Here is a 23,399-nt window from a genome sequence, read left to right as displayed (position 1 = left end):
GATTCTGAATAAATAGTATAATAAGGAAAAAAAAAAAGAGAACAAAAAACTTATTTACTATTCGCCAGAAAGTGGGGATTTTCATGACAGAAAACTAAAATCTAATCTAAAATAATTTCAAAAAGATCTGAGAGGTAATTCTCCAATTTTTTTTTTTTTTAATGTGCTACTACAAAATGAAGTGAGATGACAATATAAACTAGATGCAAGTTAGCAAAAGGTGGAAGGGAATTAAAGTTTTGTGACTTCCAGCACAATTGCTGTTTATTTGGGGCCTTTTTCTATGACTTTGGTGAACTGTAGACACCTTGGTTTTTGTAACCAAATGTGAACGTGCTGGCTGGGATCACCAACACACGCTCCCAAACTCAAACAGGGATGGGACAATCAAATCCTCAAATACCATAAAATCCTTAGTATTCCAAGGACTCAATATTCGAGAAAAAATATTCCAAGAAAAATATTAGAGGAAATAAAGTACACTAAAAAATTCAACACTGATAACTAGAGGCAAGATTAGATGGTGAATAGTGTTAAAACCGAAATAACAGCAAAATTGAAGTCAATACACTGCATAAGGCATAACACCAAAATGCAAAGCAAAACAAAAAATGCAACAAAATTTACCTCAGTTACCTCATTTGTCTGTTAAAATATGGAATTGATTTCATAAATCTTTAGCTTAGGGTATTATGTACTAAGTAAAAAATACATTTAGTTCCAACTTTTTTTTAAGTAAAGTAAATTTAAATAAGTCTATAGCTGATACCTACAGACATGGCTAAAGGCCTACAGAGAAACATGTGATTTTGGGTATTTAATACTGCATTTTTTATTTATAGTAACGGTGTATTGAAATAATAAGGCAGTGACATGAAGCAAAATTTAAATTTCAAAATATGTTTGACTTTCTCATGAACTAAGAAACACTACAGAATAATACTGAATGTTTGATTGCAGTTTTTTTAAACATACTCTTACTAATATATGTAGTATGTAGTATTGTTTTATGTGCATATTTTAAGCATCATACAAAAATTTTTTTGTAGCACTTGATTAACATTATCGTGCTTGATGTGCAGGCCTACTTATTATTTCACATGTTTAATCATTAAAGACAAAATCCACTATTTTTAACGACGAAATTTTGCATTTTTATAACACCATAAAATTTTAGCTCTACCGAAAAAGTCTGAATTTTACTAATTCAGTTTTTTTCTTCATGCCTATCTTGATGTAAGTTTTTGGACATACACCATTGCTAAGAACTTTTTCTGTTGAAGAAAAACTGAAAAATAAAAAAAAAAAAATACCCAAAAAAAGACAAAAAAAAAACAAAATTAAGCAAAAAAAAATTGGTTGTCTGTAAAGTCGGTTTACGGACGATAGTTTAACGTGACAACGCCATAACAAAACATTGATGAAATGATTGATCCAGAAGAAATTGAAATATCATATTCGGCCTGAGACTGAGCCGTAATAGGTTTTTGCAACCAAATCATTTAGGCATTAAAAATATTATTTTCTTTGAGGAAGAATTTTTTTTTAATTTTTCTATATTTTGCATGATAAAATTTACCTCTGCATACTTTTATGAATAAAATTGAATCATTTTTATTGAATTATCACTATTTTGTATGGATACAAAGGAGTGAAATGAAATGTGCAATTGAATTAATAAATTTACTTTTATTTGCATTCATTAATTTAAATATATTTATTACTTTTGAAATGTTGCGTGCGCCGTATTTATTTTTATAAGTACAAAAAAAAACTTCGCAACTGCTGGGTTTTGAACCGTCAACCTTTAGTTTATGAGTTAGGTATGCTAACCACACGCCCACGAGGCCATAATAAAATAATGTAGTTTCAGATGTTATATAAATATTTATAAAAATTTTGTTCACGGTAGGGGAATAATATTAACACGATTTTATAACAAATACGCATCCCAAATACACCAAACTTATTTATAATGTGTGTTACAATATTTTTTTAAAACATTGTGCAAAAGATCCCGGGTGTAATTTGAATTGTTATGTGTAACTGTAAAACACCATTGTTGGTTCAAAACATATTTGAATTTTCAAAATTACGTTTAAATAACCGTACTGATTGTGCTGAAAATCGGTGGACGATCGTTAAATTACATAATATTAATAATTCAAACGACGAAAATATGATTGAAAAGTCAAATCGATGGTTGTTCCAATTGAGTGGAAGAGAGATGCCACGCATGCGTACAATGAGCATGAAGAGAGATGCCACGCATGCGTACAATGAGCATGAAGAGAGATGCCACGCATGCGTACAATGAGCAAACAGGAGACATCCATAGTGGGACATCCGTAGTGGGACACATTTTCGTGCGTGCAGCCGGCGTTCATCGATTTATTAGACGTTGTCACGTCAAAAATTGCTGTTGTCAACAAGGATATCTTCAACAGAAAAAGTTCTTAGCAATGGCGTAAGTCCAAAAACTTACATCAAGTCATGCACTCGCATTGCACAAATCTTTCAAAGATAATGCCTATCTTCTTAACATTCCCCAAGATATTGCACTTTCAACATGTAATATATAAATAAAATTACAATATGTTTTGGGTCTAGAAACTTAGTTTGTGAAAACAAACAATTAAAGGGGGTGAATATTTCAACACCACAGTTAATATTTTTTTTTAATTTCTTGTTTGAACACCACAGTGACCATAGTTAATATTTTTAATTTCTTGTACATTATTTAATTTTTGACCCTTGAGACTCAAGATCCGGATTCGAGGGGGTGGATTCGAGGGGGTACATTCGAGGTACTCGTCGTGGTCGGAAACATCGCCGCCCTGGAAGGGACCGCGAGGCCGCCGCAGGAACCAACCTTCTGCACCACCTGGTTGACGGTGGCGACCCACCGCTTGTGGTAGTATATCCTCAGGGGCCGCGCCTCCTCGTGACCCTCCTCCACGTACGGGTGGAGGTACTCCTTGATGTACAGGTCCGCCGCGCTGCCGACACACAACGCGCACACGCAGTGCTACCACCTCGGTCAAAGCCGCGTGGGGGCCCGTACGCCGGAGCCGAGCCTCCGCCGAGCGAGTCAATCAGAGCTCTCTCGAATACCTATTCTTAGAGACCCGGAAATTTTGCGGATTCTTCCGGCCTCAGGATAGAACTCAAAGTTATGGGTGTGCTCGACCCGTGTTTACTTTCCCATTGGTTGATTTCTCAGCGAGAACATTTTTTATCCTTGTTGATTTGCCACTACCTGATTCGCTCACTTCTCTCCTACCGGGGCATCGTCGGCTCACGGTCGTAGAGGGGCGCGTGTCCAAACAACTGTGTTACAATCATGAACACAGTGCGAGAGTGCGAAGGTTTGCATTCTAGCTTGCGACTAAATGAATCCGCGAGATTTCCGGGTCTCTACCTATTCTATTTGAATTCTGCTACTCATTTTCATCTGAAGCGTCTGCTGTGAAGCTTCAAAAACTTTGGAAGCTTGAGATTTGCTCATGAAAATATTTAGTTTTTTTTTTGTGTTCTATATGTTTTGCTCGAATAAAATTGGTTCCTTAAAAAAAATCAATAGGAGGTGCTCCATTAGCTTTTATGAATGCTTAATATTAGTATTATGCATGGCTATTTCAATATTTGTTTAATTATGTTATATATAGAGCCCGATAAGATAATCAATCAATTAAAACATTACAAATATATAAGGATTTTTTTTTTACTTCAATCCTCATTATATAAAATACCTAAGTGTAATACAGCTTCGCCGTGAACAATATGTTTTCGCAATTTGATTTGACTTGGCGATTATTTTAAACATACAATTTGATATTCGCTAGTTTTTGCTCAGGCCTAATGTCTTGCACTGCAGATTAAATCAATAAGGTAAAAAAAAATTATAAGAAATAAACTGACTGAGAAGAAAAAAATAGTTAAGTTGAAAGAAAATTAAAAAAAAAAAAAAAGCAAACTAATTTTCATAAGCAGAAAACAGCAGTCAAAAAAGAAAAATAAATATTTGTAAGCAAACACTAGCCAAATTTTAAAATAAAAATAAGGATCTAGTGACAAAATTATAAGAGACAGAAGAAAATCAAATGTATAAAACGTAAAGCTCTTTTGAATAATGAGAAGAAGCCTTTCTTCAAATAAATTTACTTGTAACAAGAAGGCACATTAAAAAAATGATGCTAGTTGTATTAGATCACAAACTTAAAGATGTACAAAACATTTTGATTATTTTTACTAGTTTTACTAATATTAGTGAAACATTAATTAAATTAGAAGAATGAAACTCCTTCCAAGTTATACTACACTATCCTCACTGTTGGAAGTGAAGAGAAGTGGTTAACAAATAATTTAAGGTTTTGACAAAGTGCGTAAAATTTTACACATAAAAAGGTAAAATAATGACTAGTGGTAAGCTTTGTTTGAGTAGAATCAAAAAATAAAAATTAACAGCAAAACATAATTTGAACCATAGAGATTAAGAAAATCAAATTACTTTTAAATCTTACTTCAAAAGGTAAGATCCATGCACAAGTTGTTAACAGCGCAGTGTATGAAAAACTGGCTACATAATGGTATCATCAATGTTTTAAGATAACATAAAGTCATTACTACAAAGACAATGTCAATGCAATTTTTTACCTGTTGGAATGTGTGCATACCAGAACACGAGCTTTTGGCTGAATCAGCAACTGTTTGATTGCCTGCGCGAGCGTGTAAGTTTTCCCAGTTCCGAATGGACCTGCACAGGACATACACATAACGTACTTGTTAACAGGTTACATGTTGTTTTCAAAATTAGTTAAGACCAGTCCGTTCTTAACGGCCCGCCTATAAGCGTGCACAAATCGACTCAAAATTAAAAATAAAATAAAACAATCGACACAACCAAAATGACAGCAAAATAACACATACCTATGATCAGAATGGGCGGTAAAGGGCAGTTGACTGGGGTGGTGATAGCCACGACCGCTTCTTTCTGCTTCAGGTTCAACCGCGAATCCAAGATTTCGCTCCACTGCCTGCCAAAAATTAAATACATTCGTTGAGAACGGTACAGCCCACCAGGGCTGGGTTGGCAGATGTGCACCCAACTCTCGGTTTTGGGTTTTTTTTTTTTTTTTTTTCATTATTAAAATTAATGGAAACTCAACAATTACTGTGTTTGGTTTTCAAAGTCATATTATCAAGTGCCTGTCAACAAAGTACAATTTCATATTGTACGGGGCAGTAAACAATTAAACTAAACAACCGTAAGATACTTTAGTTTTAAAATATAAAAAAATAACCCCTTTGGAATTAATACAAATAATAGATAAAAAATATGTAATTATAAAATCTAACAAAGTAGAAAAATAATAAACACAAGGTTTTCAATAAGCTTAATATTAACATGTTTACTGTTTTTTTTTTAAATTACTATCAGAAAACCCTACAAAATACAAACACCTTGCTGTCTTCTTCCCAGACCCAATCAAGCATAGGCCGGCTCCAACCCCCTCAGCCTAAGAAAGAGCTCGGGAGATACAACGCCCCGCACTGGGACCGCCTCCCTCTCAGGGGGACCCCCTCCCCCTCGCAACTCATGCTTTCTCCCCCCAACACCTCCTAGGAATATACTCTAAGTCAGCCGAACCTACTTATCACAACCAAACAGGCAGACAATGCCAAACAAGTTGTCAAGTGTCAGGTGCCTCTGTCAATTACCCTACATAGACCATTCACATGACAATATTTCCAAGAAAACATTTTGTATGTGTTATTATAAATAAATGTTCTCAAAGTATAAATTTTGTACGCATTGCATAACTACCATCATAGAATCATTTTAATATTAAAAAATTACAAATTGTATTAGTTTTCACATTTATTTTTGATTACCTAGCACAGTGATACAACTACAAAACATCGGACTCGGAAGCTGAGGACCCAGGTTCGAATCTAAGCTTGGCCTTCCTCACATCTGTTCTTCGTGGTTTCCAAAATGACTCCAAGCAAAGCTAAGATGGTTTCTTTGAGTAGGTTTCCAAGACTTGTATGGTCTCTTCCGTCTCTAATGACCTCGTCAATGAAACGTAAAACCAAATACCTACCTACCTACCTACCTTGGCTTTTCAAAATAACTCCACCTAAGACGAGAAATGGCCAATGATTTGAAATCAAATCTAAGACAAAAACACACATTTAAGAAAACTGTGGAAATTGATACCAATGCTCAACACACCTGTATGTTCAAAATTATTTTTAATGAAGAACTTCATGAAATGAGCATCTTGGCTTTCGAGGTTGAGCCACATCAAAGTGGTTGATTGTGCTGAAATCAGTTGATTTCTTGATCCCGGATGATGACTGCTGCGAATGCAGACCGAAACATCAGTACAATTTACCACTTCGACACAGCTCAACCTGGAAAGCCAAGATAGCTTATTAGAAAATGTCCGCGAAATCCTGCAATCTACCGTAAAGGTCCTGCCTACCTGAACACACATACGGTGTACAGAGCTTCAGAAAAATTCATGTGAATAAAAACCTACGCAAGATATCCGAGTAATGTCTGTTTACGAAAAGCTTTTAAGAACACACCGACAGCAGATCAGTAGTTCTGGTTCCGTATTTCCGTTTTTAAAATAAGTATAACTTTTAGAACAGTGGAAAATGACTAAAATGTATATTTTCGGAATAATATTTAGGTATGATACATCCGGTGCTGATTCTCGAAAGCACTCAAAGGACAAATTACAACTCTATCTTCTTTCTTACTGCTCTAAACTCATAGTTGTCCTATGCACAACGAGGCGACACCGTGCCAGAAGCACCAGCGAGCATCGTACCAATCATTCCTCCTCACTGACACAATCACACCCACGACCAAGCGGTCCTCTTTAACTTCATGAATACCTGCGGGGGGAAAAAAAACCCCAGCGAAATGTGATTTTACGTTATTTTCCTTGGTTGCGACCATCACCTCTGCGGTGTCCAGGGTATGCTCGGCTCCAGGTACGTGTCCGGGAATACGACCCGGAAGTCGGCGATCTTGTCGATGGCGTAGTGCCACTCGCAGTACGGGATCCTGTTCAGCTGGAACTGCACCTCCGCCACGAAGTCGGTGTCCGGCTCCAGGCGGAGATCCTTGACGGTGGTCGCGGACAGCCGGAGGTAGATCATGTTCTTTCCCTTGTCCTCGATCAGCGCCTCGTAGACCACCCGGCCTGGCCGGCTCCTGGTCCCGTCCGACAGCTGCCCTTGGGACGAGCCTGGCCAACAGGAAGCGCGCTCTCTCTCCCCCGACTCTGCTCGCGACCGCACAACTACCTCGCGCAACAGGCGCTCGCAAATAAGTTACCGCTTAGAGTTTTAACAAGACAATTAGGTAGATCCCCGCCTATTTTATCACTGCGTACTTACATTCTAGTTGACATCATAATGTTCTCAAAGGCTATGAAATAAGTGTATCATATTATAATTTTATATGTTACGATATAGGTAAAACACATATTATTATTTATGATTTGATGATTATTGTTACATAAAATATCCAGAAAACGATATTTTATTAAAATACGAAGAAAAAAAAAATGTATATGTTAGGAATTTACAAAGTGTGACTAACGGTTGTAAGACACTTTTAAGAAACCTTAGTTTTCCCATAAAATCGCTATTGGTATCTAAATTGTATGCAATAAAAAGCAAACATACCATCTTTATACAGGTCAAAATTTAATGATACTTCAAAAATTACTAAGGTTTCTTACAAGTGTCTTACAACCATTAGTCACACATTTGTCAATTCCTAACATATAATTTTTTATTTTTCATATTTTAATCAAACTATTGTTTTCTGGATATTTTATGTAATAATAATCATCAAATCCTAAATAATAATATGTGTTTTAACTATATTGTAATATATAAAATTATAATAGGATACGCTTATTTCATAGCCATAGAGTACATATGATGTCGACTAGAATGTAAGTACACAGTGATTCACAAATTCCATGGAGTTAGGAATTGTCAGGAGACTGCGTACTGTGACATATTTGAAGTCAATTTTTGACCTCAACATCATCATAATGTTCCATCCAAAACATTGTGGAAACTAAAGTAAGTATTAATTAGAATCTCTGTTGTTAAAAACAGTCACTTTCTTTAATAAAATCATTTAAAACTGTTTCTACACTGCGACCAATACACTTCATCCAATGTTTTTGGCATCTTACCAATATGGCGCAACAATGAAGGAAAAAAACAGCTTCAAACACTTAGCATGTAATCATGCAGACATTGTCACCCCCGACACATTCTCGGTTTCATAAACTTTGTGTATCACCGAGATATAAATTGTCCACTTCAGCGGACAATTATACTGAAAGTGTTAAAGGAACTAATATAATCACAATTTTATTTAAAATCTGTTTTGACTGGTGTATACGCACTTTATTGAGCATTAAATATACTGGCAAACACGAACACATGTAATGTTTCTTAATGCTGTTCATACTGGACTCCAAAATATCAGAAAAGCATTAGTAACAACCGGATTTCTAAAGCCTGGCATACCCCTAATTGCCCCAATGACCCCAGATAGCCAGGTCCCTTAAGACATCAGAGGAATTATTATTACCTGTGATCACATTTTAAAAAAAAAGATCACATTTAAAAATAAACAAAGCAAGTCTCTCTTTATCCGTACATAATTTTTATGTTATGTCAAAATATTTAAATTATCTATTTTTACATAAATTTTTCTTAGGAAATTTTAATACTGAATCATTTAGTTGCTAAACATGTATTCTAAATGCCAAAATAATAAGAAAAAATTATCTATAAATACCCATGTGATAATTCGTCGATATACTACCAAAAATGACAATCTCAAAATGTACCCTAAATCAAATTAAATTACTATTTGTCTAGTAAAGGAGAGAAGTATCAATTTAAAAAAAAAAAACCCAAGTCAGTATCTCAATCAGTAGATAAGTAATTCAAATGCTGCTATTCTGAACAAGTCACAATAACCAAAATAGTATTTGTGAAAATTGATAAAAGTTACTTCAAATTTTTGACTTGGTCACTTTTGAGAGTATACCAACGATATAGGTATTTATGATTGTTACATTTCGTTATATACAAAAATAAAAAGATGTTCTTCCTTTTTTCATTTGAGAGTTTTATTGTCCGAAAGACGAAACAAACGAAATATTCTCAGCAAGACATTTTAAGACATGTTTAGATTCATGAAAATAGTTTAAAGTTTAAAAGAAAAACATTTAGCTAGGAGGGCAGGGTTCTTGCAACGTTACATGATAACACTCACCCGAGTTCAACGAAACATTGGAATCAGCCAGCAGAACGCTGGTGCAGTTGGTGAGGATGAGGCGGCCCGCCGAGGTGTCCTCGGAGATGTCCTTGCCCAGGTTGATGAGCGCGAAGAGCTCGCCGAGGTGCGCGTACTTGGCGGTGCTGGTGGCGATCCCGTTGGGCGCCAGCAGGTAGCAGTCGGCCAGGCGCAGCTTGGCCGTCAGGTTGTACCTCGCCACCTGCCGGTACGACCCGCTTTACCGAGCTCTGCTCGCAAAACTGAACCGAAACCAATAGTTTAGCTGCGTGACGCCCAGCAACGCGGAGAAACGGCAAAAGACTGACGAAACTGCTTACAGATGGTGCTGCTGAACACGGCACGGCCGCCACAGTGGCGCACTCACGATTGATGGCGCCAAATTCAAATATCTAAACCACCACACATTCTAGCACTACGCCCCAACAAGCTCTCTGTCTCTCGCCAAGCTCACGACAAAACTAAAAAACTACATCTTAACAATCTACAAACACTCATTTCTGCACCTGTTTTATGAAACGTGCAGCTTCACCATCCGTTTTTACTTCAATCTGACGTACACGGTATACCTATCTGGTTTATAAGCCGTCTTTACAAAAATTTTTTTTGCACTTTTACAGAGTGGCCCATTAACCCATTAACCATGGAATAATTTCATTTGACGCTTCACAGGTTTTGGGAAAATACAATCTAGGAAGGAAGGGGTGGTGATAATCTACATACATGAATAAAAATGTAAATGTTCCGTTCGTTCAAAATCTTAAATCTCCAAAAAAAAAAAATTCACATATTGCTTTGGAATTTTGACACAGCGTTGCATATAAATACACACGTGTTTTTACATATATATATATATATATATATATATATATATATATATATATATATATATATATATATATATATGTGTATATAGAGGAGAGTGATAATGAGAGATACAGATGTGTGTATAGAACAGTGGCGAGGCGTGAGGTTTGCACGAGGGGAAGCAACAACACAGTTCACCCCAATAATGAGGGGAAGAGCAGAGGAAGGCCAACGGTACCCCCTGCCAAGTCCTAGTTCCTTTTATTCTTCCTAGATAGAGCCACCAGTCCAGCCGTGCGCACGCAGTTACTGGCAGAGTCTTTTGTATGAGCCGACTGCTTGCAGTGTTAGTGTGCGACACGCATTTACACTGCTGAAATTATTTTTGTTGCTGATTACATTTTCCAGCTAATATTTTTGTGCACTTGTTAATGGAAGGGAAGTGTCGCTTCCACAGCTTCAATTGATGTTTCACCTCTGGTATACAGAGATTATTTATATATATATATATATATATATATATATATATATATATATATATATATATATGAGAGAGATATAGAGATAGAGATGGATATACATAAGATATAGAGTATCGAGTTATATACAGAGTGATAGATAGAGGGATAGAGAATTAGAGAGAGAGAGATAGAAAGCTGCTTTTTATATGTGTACCTACTTCAAAAATAAACAAAAAAATAAATTGAAAAAGGCATTTCAATGCATGCTGATCATTAGCTAGTAATTTATAAAACGAATGAATACAGTACATATACACAATATACGTACTATTTCCATTACTACAGACAGCTGGCAACCTGCCAATAACCATGCACTCTACTTGTAAACCCTATCTATGCTTTGTGAACAGACTCACCCTGTTCATGGTAGAGAATGGCATACATACATATCACGGTCACAGGCTGCCAACCTTCTGATTTATATTTAAATTGTCAATAATCAGTGCGTACTACTTACACACTGAAAATCAACCTTCATAAGCCATTTACCATGAAACACTGTTAAGAAGTTTCTGAAACAATTATGACGGAGCCCTGCTGTCTGTGATCACAAGCCCAAAACCCTCATGTGGTTAAAGGATCGTGGGTTCAATTCCAACGCCCGGGAATAACTCTTATTTATAAGCACGGAGTCGGTGTCCACGTGGTTCAGAGCCAATTAAAATCTTCAAGGTCCTTTTGCCTTAGGCCTCTAAGTGTAACCATGCAACATAAAACCATAAAAAAAATTGGTTGTCTGTAAAGTTGGTTTACGGGTGATAGTTTTAACGTGACGACGTCATAACAAAACATTGATGAAATGATTGCATACTTTTATGAATAAAATTGAATCATTTTTTATTGAATTATCACTATTTTGTACGGATACAAAGAAGGAGTGAAATGAAATCTACAATTTAAATGATAAATTTACTTTTATTTGCACTCATTAATTCAAATATGTTTATTACCTTAACGAACAGATTATTTTAACTATAACATTTATACACGTTTGCTATTTAACTTCTTCCGATCTGTGTTATTCTGTTAAGGATACGACGATGATTGGAAAAGTAGGAAACGAATGGGAGAGTTTCAAGTTGAATGTGCCTCGAAAAAGTCAAATCGACGGGTTGTTCCAATAGAGTGGAAGAGAGATAGATGCGGCGCAAGCGTACAATGTAGCGTAACGGGACACTTTTGTGTGCATGCAGCCGGAATTCTTTGATTTATTAGACGTTGTCACGTCAAAAAAAAATATCCTTAGCTGCGGACGTCTGACGCCGGTTACCTGCTCGTAGCGCGCCATCTCCTCGACGCACAGCAGCTCGTGCATGCGAGCCCGGTAGTTGTTCCTGGTGAGCTTCTTCTCCGACACCGAGCTCTGCGTGAGGGAGAAGGTCTCCGGCCTTGGGCAGGGGTACGCGCCCAGCAGCCCCCGCTCCCGCTCCCCGTCCTTGGCCACGCCCTCCGGGGTGGCGATGGCGGGCGTGACGGACGACGAGAACGGCACGACGTCGGAGTTGGCGGCGTCCCAGCGCTCCGACGTTGAGATCACCAGCTCCTTGCAGATCTCCTTCAAGCGATCGACGTCCGTCACCGGAACGACGTCGACACACAGGTGGCGCACCAGCACGGGCTCCTCCCCGAAGTCGAACACCACAGACTGCCGGAACGTCCCGTAGATGTCCGTCGCGAACTCTATCTTCACGTGGTGGTGCAAGTAGGGCGGGGCGGGCTGTTCCTCGCCCTGCTCAATGCCGGGGATGGCCGGGACACTCCACTCCTGGTCGTTACTCGGCGACCACTCCGACAGAACGTTACGGAATAAATCCCTGGTCGACACGTACCTGAAACATAGCACCGTAATACCTGTACACGGAGCTGTGAGAGACACTCACATTTATCTTCACAAAATGCATTTCATTTATGCTCATTTCAGATAAAACACATACAGTAATTTGGATTATCCAAGACAACATAGAACAACTGTTTTTATAGATGAAAAATTTCAATCATTCACAGGTATTTTTACACAGCATCTTCACAAAACATTGTACGAAAATTAATCAATGCTAATTTTGGCAATCTCAAAACACTAGAGGCTGAGCATTTATTAGTGACAAAAAAGGGCACCTTAGAAGTAAACGTGGCAACCACAAGTACGTCACAGTGGCCAGATGGTCTAAGTTGTTTGCCTGCATTCACGAGGAATAAAAGCATACCTAGTTTATATGGGGCAAGGCTACAATGCAGCAACACACTGCTGAGACATTTGGAAAAATTTAGACTATAGCCTGATAGGAAAAACACTTTAGAGCAATCAGTGTACTCTTGGCTAGCTTGGTTGGGTCTGCTGAGACTTTTTCAGGCCCATAACTGCAAACCGCAAAAAAAAAAATTCACATTAAAAGAACATAATAAACTTGCTAGAATGCTATGTTATGGCAGTTATGTCTAGTCGTCTCTGGTGGAAGAAAAAAAAAACTGACTTTCCCTGACCAATTCCAACTTTCCTAACTTTCCTGACTTTCCAGAATATGGATACCCTGACCAAATAATGGTAAATAATGGCAACTATGAATATCCACTTTTACCGAAGCCATTCCACACCTGCATGCAATAGTATGTAGGGAAAAAAATGTAGAGAGAGAGAACAAGTCAATACCAACTAGGGTGGACCATGAGGAACTACCAGGCATTCCAATCCCTGCGGGTTCCTCAGCGAAGAGGCAATGGTAGCCGGATTGGCAGGAGTAAGGTTGCCCCACTGAACATACACCGGCATGTGGAAGGATGTTACACCAACTTAGTACTTGCATACCAATCAAAAGTTATGGGACATTTTTCGCTCCAAAAAAATTAATTCATGACCGCTATGCAGTTGTGCATTTTGTTATATTCCCTCACCTAAATGTATTAACTAGATGAAATGGTATATGTTATAAGAAGACGTTAGAATGCAGAATCAGTAAAAAATAACAAATTAAAATATTCAAAAAAAGATCATGGAACTGAGCATTTAATATTAAATACAATAGTTATGTCAAGTTGTTAAGAAGAGCCAAAAATAAAATAACAAACAAAAATTCATTTATGGGGAAGAGTACGGTATTAATTTCTATTTTCCATGCACACACAGAAATAACTTTTAATACAGAACATGTAGGACACACTTACTTGATGGCGAAATGGTTACGATGGGCATCTTGCAACAAGGCAACTATTCGTAACAGCTTGTTAGTTTTCAGTACAAACAGCCACTGTTTGTGGCTGGTTTTCGATGCCACCGTCGTCACCAACTCATCGCTACAAGTCTCTTCAACTCCAGACACCGACTCCCGCATGATTTTCTCTGGGCTGGCCGCCTGGACCCACCTACAAAATTACACAAACAGCTTGAAATTCATACAACCAACCATTTCTTAAGTGGTTACATCATGGCCAATTATTTTCAACTGTGCATTGAATCTTCGCATGACAAGACAATGTAGGTGAGAAAAATGTAGGTGAGAAGATCAATGCCTTACTCAAGCAAGCTATACTTTTTATTAGCCTATCCATACTACTTTATTACTATAAATATCTTTAACCACACCAACTGATTGAAAATTGTTACCCCCATGCTTTTTGTAGATACGCTAGTTATTCCAAGTTAACTAACAAGCAAAATTTATTACATTTTAGTGGCACTGATATTAAATAAAAGCATTAGCGTTATGCTTTATTTTGCCAGACCCTTTCTAGGAAACAAACACAGATTATGCAAATTACTCTGTCATTACAATTTCAATTCTATTACTAGCATACTCACACACAAGTTAAGCATTTCTTTATTTCCGTACTTTGTGCCAATATCATGGTTCCACAGTTATTTTTATTTCAGACAGTATAATCGTACACGATTTATGTCAGAGGACTACGTGATGGGAGTTAAAAGACTAATTCTAAAAACGTCCACGTGTGCAAAATGAGACTCAAAATCCACATCCCACAGTTAGCAGTCATACATGCCAACCATTAGTTAACATAAATGTTTAACATTTTAAGACACATTTGTCAGGAGAACTCTAAACAATGACTGAAAATGATTCACCATTTAAAAAAAAACTTCTTTAGCACAGCACTGCTTCCATACCACTTTTATTTCACACATTCAACATTTTGGCAATATTTCCTCAAGGTTTATTAATTGAAATCGCAGGGATCCTACATTCTTACTCGAGATGATTTCCCTGAGTTTTCCCTGTTTGTACCAATTCCCATAAAAAAAAAAATTGTAATGCATACATAAGTCTTATTTAGGCAAAAATAAACATGTCAGCATGCAATTCCTACAGCCTAATTGTCAAAAAAAATACCTACGATCAAGACAGAATGTGCATTACAGACCTTACATGTAGTTTAGTACATTAAGAAAAATGGTGATGTAGGTTATGATAAATAAATTAAATTATTTAATACTATATATTATTTTAAATCACACATATAAATACAGCAACATCTGACACTTGTATATAAATGTTCATATACAGTTCTCAGTCCATGCTACATACATCTTCCTTATAAAAATTAGTATCAGTTCCTTTTCCTTTTCTCCCTGTCTCATTTATCGGTCGATCTTGCAGAGTGACATAAAACACATTCAACTACAAATACTTACCGAGTCACATGACAACCAGAGACATCAGTTGTCAAATCGAGCATTAAATATTTTCCCTGAAAATACAGACTTTTTCATACTCATGGCCCGGGCCATTGTTAGTTAGATGCCCAAATCATTGGCTGAAGTATGGTGTTTGTAATGTAAAAACAGTTTTAAACGGCTGTATTTAATGGAAGTGTCCGTGTTTGTTTGATGATAGATATTCTAATTTATTTTTCCTATCATTAGACGTTGTAAGGAGGTTAGGCACTGACCTACCCTAACATTGATTCTTTAGCGTGGGGTTTTGAGAAGATAAAAAAATATTTATTCTTGTGTTATGTTTCGTATTGAAATATTTGTCTCTGCATTCCTTAAATGTTTTTCTATAACTCCTTTGTTTCTGTTGGTGATTTCTGGCAGAGATGATTTATAAATATAAGTTCAAGCCCGGTTTTGGGAAGAAGGAGTAAGGAAGGGCCGTCCAGCTGGCGCCAAGAGGTGTTTGAAAGTGTTGTGGTGTGACCTAGTTAGCTGTGATTGGCCAAGTGACGTTTCACTTTATTTGAGAAAAAATCGCTCTAGGCTGCCGCCATGTTGTGCCGGAACTATTTCTTCATAGGTTGCCAGAAGTTATTGTAAGCTGTTAAATAATGGTAAAGTAAATGAATTTGTGGTTTAAAATCTTGTATCTTTTTTTGTTAAACTTATGTTACTTTGAAGTGTATATTTGGTTGAAGTAAGTGCAAATATTGACCGCGGAAGGATCTGGAACTTTTGTCTTTGGAGGGAGAGAGAGGCTTGTGACGGTGATTTGGAAGGAGCTGTGAAAAGGTGGTGAAAATAAAGCTTTTCTTTTGTAGTTGGGCGTTATTAAATTTATTACTGGAGAGTTACCCACTACAATGTGGTAAAGTTTCGGACGTGACGACGGCGAGGTGAAGAAGCAACCGCATGCAGGCACGCACCTCTCGAGCAGCTGCTCCGTGTAGGACTTGCCGAACAGCTCCTTCTCGTAGGCCCGCTGCACCTTCATGGAGCGGTAGCGGAAGCGCTCGCGCCACTCGGCCAGCTCCTCCGGGCCGTGCGCCTCGACGCACAGCGCCCCGTAGCGGCACGGCGCGCCCTCGCACAGGGTGTAGGCGTCGGCGGTGAGCCCGCGCGGGGGCGGCCGCCACTCCCAGTCCCGGCCCTCGTCCGACATCACCACCGTCTGGTGGCCGTCGGACTGGCAGTGGGCCTGCAGGTCAGCACGCGACGCGAACGCCAGGCAGCAGTACGAGCAGACGTTTGCGTCGCGCCCCGGTCCCGCTGCACGCACACCGAACAAAACAACCTCCTGTACGCACTCACACGCTCCCCGGCGAACAAACTAACAACCCGGGGCTCTAACACTTTGAACTCCTATGTCGAGCAAGGTTCGCCATTCTTAGTTTCCTGTTCCAATCCCTTGTTGAATCTGTCCCTTGGAATCACATTGCATAGAACAATTTCACACAATTCAAGAAATTAGAGAGCTATACTTGGAAAAATAATTGAGCAGGATTTTAAAATACGGCAAACCTGGTTCAAAATAGGAGTTCAAAGGGTTAGGGGGCCCGCCTCGTCAGGGGTGTAAGCGTGTCGGCGAGGCGGGATGATAAGCGCGACGCTCGCTGGTGTCTCCTCTGGACTGGCGCGCAGTCTTCTCGTCCTGCAGAGGACAACTGTGAAATTTGACCGGTGACCGTTAAATTACACGGCCGAGAAATGAAGATAAATGTGTAATGCAAGTCCCTCAAGTGCTTTCAAGAATCTGTACCGGTTGTTTTACGTCTAAAAATTACTCTGAAAACACGCGTCTGAACCGTTTCCACTCTCCTAAAAATACAGTTTAAAAACTTAATCCGAAATCGAAAGTACTTTTCGGCCCTCGGCGAACTATTAAATGCTTTTTCGTAAGCGGACCCCCCGATCGGATATCCGGAGTAGTTATGAAATCGCGTTTGTTTTTTCCTGAAGCTCTGCCGCACCGTGTGTGCGCCTGGGTGGGCGGGACCCTTAAGGATCCCACCTACCCGGACACACAGACAGTACAGTGCTTCAGAACTTCAGAAGAAACCACACAATCTCCGAGCGGTAGAAACAAGAATTTATTGTTTAAGTTTTAGTGCAGTTTCATATTTAAAACAGAAGATTTCAGTATTACTGTTTGTATTTTTACAAATACTGTTTTTTTTTTTTTTTTAATACCGACACCATGCTGCATTTTTATGATAAAATAATTTTGTAATAAATTGGTCTAAAACAGATACATTCAGAACAATAAAAATAAATTGGTGGGCTTTTGTGGTTTCAAAATGTGATTCAATGAAAGATGCACAGTAAAAAAAAAATTAAATTAATGTTTATGATCCATGTACTTTGGTACAATTTTTGTCTGGAAATAATGAGATTCCTTAAATTTAAAATATTACTTTGTTTTTGTGATTTAAAGTAAGTTTTGGTTAAATGCTTCATAATTCCATGATATAACTTTAATTTTGGTGTTGTTATGGTGTATTAACTTGCATTCCAGTGTTCTTCGGTGTATTGACATTATTATTGGTGTTATTTCGGTTTTATCGCAATTTACCACATAATCTTGTCCCTACCGAGTGGTTTAATTATGAAAAGCATTCAAGAATGCACTAAGGGCAGATGAGTAGTTCTGTTTTCATGTGTTTAGGAGAGTAAAAAGGAATACGTATTCTCTCTGGGATTAATTGTAGAACTTCCTGTAGACCCTACTTTAAAACTCTTCAAATTAAAACATTCTACACAGAATACGCCATTCAAGCACTGAAATTGATTAAACAAAATCTGAATAACTACAATAAAAATGAAGACATACACACACACAATACAAGAAATGCACACAAGTTGAGGATAACCCAACATAACAGCTCACTCTTTAGAAAAAGTCTATTTCACTCTGGTCTGAAAATGTACAACAATTTACCTAAACAAGTTACTTCTGAAACTGATATACATAAATTTAACAATAAAATAAAATACATTTTTGAAAACCAGTATCTATATAGTGTACAAGAAATTGAAGAATATATCTTGAGCCTTTGCAAGTACAACATTAAATTTTTGACTTAAATTAATGTGTTTAGCTCATAACCATTACCCTAGTCTGCTCTATGAAGTGTCATGTGAACAATAATTGCATGATTGTAAAGTTCAATAATTGTGACTGTATAGATAGTTCATAGTGTATAACATAATACAAGTGAGTGAATTTTAACTATGATGTGAACTATGGTGACTAATGTGAATAGGACTAGAAATAGACAGATTGATTTAATTGATCTAATGTTCAACAAACTCTGCTCATTAATACTTATTTTAATTGTTTAACATAATATCCATTATTAGAAATTTGTAATATAACTTTAATGCTAGCTAATGTATATATTGTATCATATAAGTACCTACATGTATTTCATAAATTTTGTAACCATGTTGACAAGCCCTATATTCAGAGAGCCACTGCTCATAAACTGAGTCTATTGGGTGCTAAGAAAATAAATAAATAAATAAATAAATAAATAAATAAATAAATAAATAAATAAATAAATAAATAAATAAATAAATAAATAAATAAATACAATGCATGTTTTCAGATTAATCTTTAGACATGAAACGCACAGTACCGAATCTTGAAAGCACCCAAGGCTTTGCATTACGCCTTTCTCCTCATTTCCCCAGCACATAATGTCGTAGTTGTTCTGTCATGACAGAGAAGACTGTGTGCCAGTTCAGAGGAGAGACCGTGCCAGAAGCACCAGTGAGCATCATACTTAACATCCCGCTCCACTAACACAAAAGCACCACTGACTAGGCTGACTCTATGATGTATCATCGACAACATCAGTGTCTTTCGGCATGATAAGGGGGAAGAGCATGGGCATTGATGGAATGGATGGGTACAAGCTGAGAAAACCCAGCTCCAGATGACATCTGCCCCGTTTCCACTAGCAAAAAGACATACTTCAACCACAGCTATATGCAAGCACTAGCGTAGAAATCTAACTGTACGGAAATGGATTATTTTTATTACTATGATCAAAATTACTCGATACCTACAGCAAAACAGAGTTCTGTAAGAACACAATTCTTACACAAATATGTAAATTGTTTTGTTTCTCTATGCCAGGGATGAGTTTAAGCATTGAATATAAATAATACTTAGTCGCCAAGCCATAAGAAAAATTTTGTGCACTTTTATAGTTAGTAGGACTGCCCAACATGAGATGACATTGTAGTCGCCTCGTCAAGCTAGTGTGTCATTGTGCGGTGGGCAGGGGAATTACCTTAAAATGTCGCGCTCTTTCTCTGTCTAAACAACACGCGAGTAGAAAAATAAAATAAAAGTGCCTTTTTAAGCCAAGGAGAATTATAATTGCTGTTTTCAGCATACTTACATTGTGCTTTGCTGAAATATAATATTAAGGATGGTAAGTGATATTCGACAGCAGGACTAAATTGTGTTTTAAAACGGTAAAAATTGAATGAGCCCATTATAGCCGGTTGACAGAAGGGTATGATAACGTAGAAGTTGTCGGCACAGACGTCATACGCGGAAATGTGCGTACAACGCCCTGCAAATGTGTTCCTGCACGTATTTAGACGTCCTTTCAGTTCTGCATGGCCGTGTGCATCCGAAAATAAAAAGCCTTACTGTTGGTTTTGGTGGTAAAACTATGAGCAGTTTCAGACGGCAGGCCCTAGGCTCAAGATGGACTGGGTTGAATTTATGGAATGAATAATTTAATGTTAATATTTATAACGTCTCGCCGACATGAAGTCATTAGGGTCGACAGAACAGTGACAATATGCGTTGGTGCGGAAAACGGAATACTAAGTATACCAAGAAAACCCACCGGCCAACGGCAACTTTTACAATTACGAAATCAAATGGGTTTAATTATGCCGGAGTATCCTAGTTGGGGCGGACCCTTCTCAGGAGCCCGCTCGTGGAACTCAAGCTCAGAATTCCCAAACAACCAGAAGCAAAACTATCCTGTTTATTGCGAGCTCCAGCCGACCACGCCAACAAGACAGCAAAGCTAGACAGTAGTGCAGCAGATAAATATCCGCCAATAATTACCCAAAATAAACAACTAATGAACATTCAGCCACACCTTCATTAAACGATAGGTCACAACATGCTGTTATATTTATTTTTTTATAAATGTTGTGGTAATTCAGCCTCCAGAATAATCATCTTACTAGTTTCTTGTTAAATTTTAATTTTTCGAAATAGAAATTACAAATCATAGGTATACAAACTTTAATCTAACACTAAAATGATAACGAAACAGCAATTATTTTCACCAGGGCTTCAAGCCAATATTGTTTTACGTTCACCAGTTAACACAATAAAGGCCTAATGTTTGAACTTGATTATACCAGCCAAATTTGGGAAAAGGAAGAACTCATACTGAAAGCTACCACGTGACTTTAAATTCATCAGTTGCTTTTTTTCTATAATAAAAAAAAATCCTAAAACATAACATTCCATACTATCAGAAAATAGACTACATTACAATATTAATGACTCACAAAGTATTGAAAAAGAAATTAATATTTAACAAAATTATTTTCTTGCATAACTTAAAAATAATTTTGAAAACTCAGACTTGAATCTAAATTAAATTTAGATCTTTACGCCACACGTTGTGTGCGCTCCAAAACTCTTGGGTACTGACTCAAGTGTTCATGTGTTTGAGACAGGCGGAGGTGTTGGGATCAAGTCACGACCTGCCTCGTGAGCAAGACGTGTTAGCAACCACTGCCAACTATACACTAACATAACGTAAATAAATGCTTTACAAACTTCATGTATTAATGTATACCTAATGCATTATGATGCATTACAAATGAAAATATGTTAAAAAAATTTTCAAACTAAAGCCAAAGATAATTTGACAGGTTTTCAAACATATCTGAGGTTATCTTGCCAAAATTTATTCAATGGCATTCATATAGAATGCATTTATATGTCAAGAACAGTATATCATGTTTTAAATTTCCTTGCTCTTTGGTATAGAGGAGAGTAGACGAGATGGTTCGATATACAGAAACAATATGGCCAGTAGAGTAAGTGGAGGCAATGACTCGTCAGAATGTAACAAACAGAGCAACGTTCAGGAATGGGGAATTTGATGCTGAAGAAGGGAAGGGGGATTAATATTGTGTCACTCAATGAGGGTGAGATGAAGGGGTAATACAATGAAGGGGGCGCCCCACTCTTCACTCTCAGGCAAGTGTTGATGAAGCCATGCTACAGTGCTGCACTTTACGTTATACTGGAAACAGCAAACACTTTTCTTAAAAACTTTATATAAGGTTTGTCTAAGAGCCAACGCTAATGTGGGATCAACAAAATGTAAATAAATAGTTTTACACTGATTATGTTTTAAAGAAATTTTTTTTTTTGCAACCATCTAAAGATTTCCAAAAGGCCTGTTCTACAATGACACGGCAGCGGAGACGGATCACGGAAATAGAGCCGGATCTAACAGAATAGAGTATTTACAATGGCATGCATCCGAACACAAACCTGTACGGATCAGCTCAGAAATGCCCAGCATTAACGTTTTTGTCTAAGTGCGACTAATGAAGCCAAGTACTTAAACGCGATGCTACACATATTTATACCTAAAGTTCTATCATTATGTACTTTGTGATTTATTTTTATTATATATGTAAATCCTGACTGTGGTATGTTCTCATAAGATAAAATTTTTTCAAATTAATTATTTTTATTTTTTACGTTTTGTTACTGTCAAATTTAATCTGATCAGTTGCAGTTTGTTATGATTCCGTGCATTGCGGAAGCTGCAGACAGAAAGTGAAACATAAAAATCTTGAAGGTCCGTGATCCGCTCCCATGTTCACATTTCCGGGTCATTGTGGAACGGGCCTATGGAACCGGCCAAATGTAATAATTTTCTTACCATGATCAGCATGAAATTCATAATTTGCTGATCCTGTTAACATTGCTTCTTCTCTATGAAAGACTTCTTGGTGATTTTTCTGAACTAAATTATCATTACTTGTTTTTTCACTAAAATCGTTTAACAAACGAACTGGGTGCTTCCTCTGTTTCGAAAGCTGTTCCGGCCAATGCTCCACACTGTTCACACCCACATGATTGTCCATGCTGTCCCCTTCGCTGCATGACCTGCGGGGATTTGACATTTGCGAAACTATCCTCAATCGCTCAAGCATTTTCAGGGCTTCGGGCTGATTGGATGGCCCTCCTCCCGTCGTCAGCCACTCGCGAGCTACTGCCTCTGCTTCGGTGAAACGCCCGAGGGCGAACAGCGAGTGAACCAGACATCGCCGTGCAATGATGCCGTAGTTCCCGATACTGTGGACTTCGCCAAGAAGTTTCAGAACGTGTCGGCAGTCCGAGACCACCGTTTCGTGCTGACCCAACTCATGCATGCATTCGGCGCGGCCGAGTAAAAAACACACGATTTTTGCAGCAGAGACGCTTTTAAGGAAAACCGGAGACAAAAGCTGATCAAACAGTTCAGCTGCACGGAACCACTCGCGGCGTCGCAACAGTTCGTAAGCTTGGACTTCTAATTCGCTCATGTTTCAAGTTAACGTGAACTTCCTTGTTAATTTTTTCTGCTCACTTTGCACATAATCGTGCTTCAAATGAAAACACGACTATCGCAAGCTTGCACAAATTAGGTTGCATTTCATTACTCAAACAAATGTTCTTGTAGAAAATACCTTACAAAATTACACACTTTAATTTTTTTATGCTGTTCCAGTAATTCACAAACATAATTTGTTCCTAAAACATAAACAACTGTCAAAAGTGACTGATGTCAATCATAGCACAATTGAACAACATTGGAAAAATTAATTCCTAGACAATACAAAACGTTTCCGCCAAAATAACAAATTGAAATAATGATTTACTACATTAGAATACAACGAAATAAAATAATAAAAATGTTATCTACTAAAAAGTGTCAAATATTAAAAAAAATATATTTTAATAAATTTATTATACTATTTACATTAATAACTTTGGATGACTTAA

At 37.6% G+C, this 23,399-nt stretch overlaps 1 protein-coding gene across 1 annotated transcript in view; it reads right to left on the bottom strand.

Annotated features, from left to right (window-relative positions):
- The window catches only part of LOC134538284 (probable helicase with zinc finger domain), a 53,322-nt gene extending 30,130 nt beyond the window's left edge, over positions 1–23,192 (bottom strand). The window contains exons 1-9 of the mRNA XM_063379457.1: positions 22,294–23,192; positions 16,273–16,615; positions 13,840–14,037; positions 11,951–12,509; positions 9,332–9,554; positions 6,980–7,268; positions 4,930–5,036; positions 4,657–4,756; positions 2,873–2,999 (exon numbers count right to left, since the gene is read on the bottom strand). Of these exons, the coding sequence (XP_063235527.1) occupies positions 2,873–2,999; positions 4,657–4,756; positions 4,930–5,036; positions 6,980–7,268; positions 9,332–9,554; positions 11,951–12,509; positions 13,840–14,037; positions 16,273–16,615; positions 22,294–22,939 (2,592 nt within the window). The 5' untranslated portion in view covers positions 22,940–23,192. The remainder of the gene's footprint in view (positions 1–2,872; positions 3,000–4,656; positions 4,757–4,929; positions 5,037–6,979; positions 7,269–9,331; positions 9,555–11,950; positions 12,510–13,839; positions 14,038–16,272; positions 16,616–22,293) is intronic.
- Positions 23,193–23,399: the final 207 nt, after the last annotated feature.

Source organism: Bacillus rossius, chromosome 13, assembly GCF_032445375.1.
Source record: "Bacillus rossius redtenbacheri isolate Brsri chromosome 13, Brsri_v3, whole genome shotgun sequence".
Taxonomy (NCBI): Eukaryota; Metazoa; Arthropoda; class Insecta; order Phasmatodea; family Bacillidae; genus Bacillus; species Bacillus rossius.
This window is presented reverse-complemented; position numbering and strand designations above follow the sequence as displayed.